General features: G+C 37.8%; 1 protein-coding gene across 1 annotated transcript in view; it reads left to right on the top strand.

The window, feature by feature from the left end:
• Positions 1-5,263, top strand: part of HCFC2 (host cell factor C2) — a 39,548-nt gene that overhangs the window by 15,110 nt on the left and 19,175 nt on the right. Inside the window, exon 8 of the mRNA XM_017540386.2 lies at positions 4,948-5,115. Coding sequence (XP_017395875.1) covers positions 4,948-5,115 — 168 coding nt within the window. The remainder of the gene's footprint in view (positions 1-4,947; positions 5,116-5,263) is intronic.

A 5,263-nucleotide genomic window follows, 5' to 3' on the forward strand; every position in this document is an offset into this window, starting at 1 on the left:
ACACACACACACACACACACACACACACACACACACACACACACACACACATACTGTAGAGGCTGGGCACAGTGGCTCACACCTGTAATCCTAGCACTTTGGAAAGCCAAGGCAGGAGGATTGCTTGGGCCATGAGTTCAAGACAAGCCTGAGCAACATAGTGAGACTCCCATCTTTACCAAACAAAAAATTAACCAAGTACAGTGGCACATGCCTATAGTCCCAGCTTCTTGGGAGGCTGAGGCAGGAGGATCACTTGAGCCCAGGAATCTTAGTCTACAGTGAGCTCTGATTGCTCCACTGCGCTCTAGCCTGGGTATCAGAGCAGGATCCCATTTCTAAAGGGAAAAAGAAAATCATTAGAGCACCAAAATTTTTAAAAATGCATACCTCACATCCATTTTTAATGAATATTGATTGACAGCTGTGTAGCAGGAACTGTTTAAATGCTGAGAATATAGCAGTGAACAAGACTGATAGTGCCCCTACTCTTACAAAAAACTTACCTTCTGAGAGGGTACGATGGCAAGGAGATAATAAGCAATAATGAAAAGATGAACAAAATCAGTTCGGTTTCTGTTAATCATTTGAATACATGAGATAGTGGTGTTAGGTATTGGGAATGGTCCTTATCCTTCAGAGTGGTGTTAGGTATTGGGAATGGTCCTTATCCTTTCACAGTCAAAAAAGGCTTTTTTAATGAGATGACATGGGATGTGATCCAAATGGTGAGAAGGAGCTACCCACATAAAAAGGCCAGAGAAACCACTGCAGGAAGAGGAAACAGCAAATAGAAGGAGTCTGAGATGGGAATACTTGGAATGTTTGGCAACAGATTTGAGCTGGGTAAACAAAGAGGAAAGTGTAGGAATGGAGGTTACAGAGATGACCACAGGACATAGAGCCTTGAATGTGGTGGTAAAAATTTCTAAGTTATTTTTAAAATACAGTGGTAAGTTATATGTAAGTTTGAAGGAGAGATGTGACACAATCTGATGTACATTTTGGAATGGTCACTGGCAGTTGTATAGAAAATAAATTGTAGGTGCACACTGCAAGACAAGTTAGAAAGTTCTTGCAGTAGTCAAAAAAGTGTTTCAGACTCTAGTGGTCACAAAGGAGGCGGGGAGGACTGGATAAATTCAGGATATATTTTGGAGTTCTTGTTGACAGAATTTGCTGATAATTTGTATGGCAAGTGACAGAAAGGGGAGAATGAAGGATGAATTTTTAGCTTGAATTATTGTGAGACAGGGAAGAGTGAGAGAAAACAGCGTTGTGGAGAAAATCAAGAGTTCCATTTAGACCGTGCTAAGTTTGAAATAAGATCAAGTAGGCATTTGAATAAATAGATGAGTCTAGTGGCCATTAGAGAAATTATATCTGGAGATGTAATACTTGATGTTACATGAGAAAAACATTATAAAACATATAATGACTCCAGTTTTTTCAAAATTATAAATAGAAAACTTGGAAGGACACATACCAAGGCATTATCTGAGAGCTGAGATTATACATTTTCTTCAAAGCTTTTCTCTCATTACTTGTCTGTATTTTCTACAGTAGCATGTATTGTTTTTGTAATGTAAAAAGTTTAAAATTAAGATAGTTGAAACAATAATGAATTAATAGAGTAAATGCTTTCTATAGAAGAAGCATGTACTAGCAAGCAGGAAAGAAATACAGAAAATCCAACTTACTGGTTCACCTTTGAAATTGGAAATTATTAACTAAAGGCTAAGGATAAGCTTCAGTCTCTGAAATTGGATGAAAAAAATGTGTATGACTGAATTTTTCTCTGTAGAGATTATATCACTTTGAGCAGATTCTCTAAGGGATCTGTGACTTTAAAAAGTTAAAAAAAAATGGATTTTAATGGCCTGAACCTTTTCATGATGAGCTTTAGATACCAGTATTCTAAAAGTAATCATGGCCACTATCATAAGGGCAAAATACAAGTTTTGTTTTTCCTCTTGATAAGTTAGCATCAGTTTTGGTGGAAGAGGGGGGCTCATCTTGTCTTTTTTTCACTTTTAGTTAAACTTTGTGCATTCGATAGCATGTAAATGAGTAATAGAATTCCATGAGGCTTTCTGTGAAAAATCACAGTTCTTTGCTCACACCTTTCCTTATTTTACTTGTTCTACAAGCATTTATTTGTTCTCAAATCTGTTAAATGATTCTTTAGGTATTTAATTCCCTATCTCTATATCACATGCATATATTGTTACTTTGATGTATTTTTTTTTCATTTAGGCCATAATGTGCTCACTTTTTGCTGTGGAAGTTAAATGTATCTCTTTCTCCCACCATTCCTCATCTCCGATACACCTTTCCTACCCACCATTCTCTCAATATGGTTATATCATAATTTTACTAGATGACTATTCATTCAATGTTTATATTATGACTATATAAGCATTCTTCACAGTTGAGCCCCTCTTGCATGGTTTTTTATTTGCCATGTAGTAATTTTCAGTTTTATTATTTTTGTTTTAGATTTGTATATATTTAGCATTAATTCAATCCATACCCTTTGTTATTGGTTTAAATCTTCTCTCATTATAGTTAGATGCATACATATTTTATCAAATTGGAAGAAAGCTCACCTGCTCCAATCTGAGGTGGGTGCCCTCTACAAATCAAGCACAGCCATCATCCTGGAGTCTCCATCATCTTCCTGGAGCTATCTTTTGCCTCATACCTCTGCCAGATTCCTTGTTTCCAGGATCCCATACATTTCCTTTTCTTAGTTTACTTCTTCATTTTTCATGGAACAAATCCCAGGAAAAGGGTGAATAGATGATACATTTATTTTGGGATCTTGCATTGTTTGAAAATATGTTGAATATTTCTTCCCACTTAAATGGCAGTTTGGATAGAAATAGGATTCTACATTATAAATCCTTATCCTTCAGACTTTTGGAAGCATTGCATTGTTCTATTGTATTCAGGCTTCCAGTATTTTGGTTGAGAAATCCAAACCACTTCTGATTTTTGGTCCTTTCAAATATGACCTTTTTCCCTCCCCTTTCTCTGAAAGCTTTTTATTTCTCTTATCAGCACTGTTTTAAAATTTCATAATAATGTGCTTTCTTATGTGTCTGTCTTTGATCCGTTGTGTTGAGTACTCAGAGGGCCCTTTTAGTGTAAAGACTCATGTTCTGCAGTTCTGGGGAATTTTCTTTATTACGTTGATTTGCATGCACCCTTTCTGTATTCTCTAATCTCTTTTCATGTAAATTCTATTATATGGGGTTGTACCTTCTTCTTGTCTATTTTTGCTCAAATTTGGGTTGCCTTACTGTGAGAAATAAACTGGATTGTGAATAAGATCATGGAGGAATTTACATGGGAATAGCTGAAGGATCTAGGCTTTATTATCTTCTAAAACAGGGTCATCAAATTTTTTTCTGTAAAGGACGAGATTGTAAATATTTTAGATTTTGTAGGTCTAGTATCTATTGTAACTACTCACTCTGCTGTTGTAACATGAAAGCAGCCATAGACAATACATAAACACATGAGCTTAGCTGTGTCTCAATACAATTTTATTTATAAAAACAGGCAGAGGCTGGATCTGGTGGGCCACAGTTTACTGACCCCTACTTTGAGATTTTTTTTTTTTTTTTTTGGTGAGTTGGAGTCTCGCTGTATTACCCAGGTTGAAGTGCGGTGATGTGAACTTGGCTAACCGCACTCTCTACCTCCTGGGGGCATTCAAGTGATTCTCTTGCGTCAGCCTCCCAAGTAGCTGGGATTACAGGCATGTGCCACCATGCCCGGCTAATTTTTGTGTTTTTAGTAGAGACAGGGTTCCACCTTCTTGGCCAAGCTGGTCTCAAACTCCTGACCTCAAGTGATCCACCTACCTTGGTCTCCGAAAGTGCTGGGATTACAGGCGTGAGCCACCGTGCCCAGCCCTAGTTAGAGATTTTAATTCACTAGAATACATTTTCTTGTGTCACTGTAGAAAAACGGAATGTGCTGCCTCTGAGTTGTGAATTTCCTGTTATGGTAGGTATACAAAGAAAAGACAGGGATGTTGTGGAAATAATTTTAGATCCTTTTTTTCAGCCATAAGAGTCTATGATATGATTGTATTTGTTTTGGAAATGGTGATATTTTATATCAGGGCACTTACATGTTTTGGTAGTATGAGTGCTTTTTTTGTTTTGAGACAGAGTCTTGCTCTGCTGCCAAGGCTGGAGTGCAGTGATGTGATCTCAGCTCACTGAAATCTCCGCCTCCCAGGTTCAAGCAATTCTCCTACCTCGGCCTCCAGAGTAGCTGGGATTATAGGCACCAGCCACCACGCCCGGCTAATTTTCGTATTTTTAGTAGAGGTGGGGTTTCACCATATTGGCCAGGCTGGTCTCAAACTCCTGACCTCAGGTGATCTGCCTGCCTTGGCCTCCCAAAGTGCTGGAATTACAGGTAGAACCACCATGCCCAGCCAGTAGTACAAGTCTTGATAAGGGGGTATTAACTTCAGAGAAGTTATGCTTTAATAAAATATCACGTCCAAGTTATCTTTGCTAACATTAACAGAATTTCTAACATGTATGCTGTTGGAGCAAAATTGGCTCATAAAATTAAAAAATATTAGAACTTCTAAGGAAGATAAAATAATGTAGCTTTAATACTTGGCTCCGCATGCTTCCTGTCAGCCCCCTCCCCGCCCAGAAAAAAAATCCTTCTAGGATTAAACACATTTTCAAATCTGATGACTCAGATAGTTTGTTAGTTTAGTACTGGATCGATTTGTTTATAGATTAATTTGTCGAAGTAAATAAATAAATAGAATGAAAACCCCAAACTACTTTTATTTGACCTACTGTAGCTGTGTTTATGTGAGTAAATTTAAAGCTGTAGTCCACACAGACTATATCAGCATACCATTTATACACTGGAACTTAAATGTATAATATCATTATTGTTCTTTAGAGAAACCACCGGCACCATCTCAAGTACAGCTAATCAAAGCCACTACCAACTCCTTTCATGTCAAATGGGATGAAGTATCTACGGTTGAGGGCTATCTTTTGCAGTTGAGTACAGACTTGCCATACCAAACTGCATCATCAGATTCTTCAGCAGCACCAAATTTGCAAGGTAACATGATTTTCATGCTTAAAGTATGTATGCTCACATGCTTTTAAAAATATATACTACAGGCCAGGCACAGTGGTTCACGCCTGTAATCCCAGCACTTTGGGAGACTGAGGCAGGTGGATCACCTGAGGTCAGGAGTTTGAGACCA

The sequence above is a fragment of the Cebus imitator genome, unplaced genomic scaffold, assembly GCF_001604975.1.
Source record: "Cebus imitator isolate Cc_AM_T3 unplaced genomic scaffold, Cebus_imitator-1.0 Scaffold8, whole genome shotgun sequence".
Lineage (NCBI taxonomy): Eukaryota > Metazoa > Chordata > Mammalia > Primates > Cebidae > Cebus > Cebus imitator.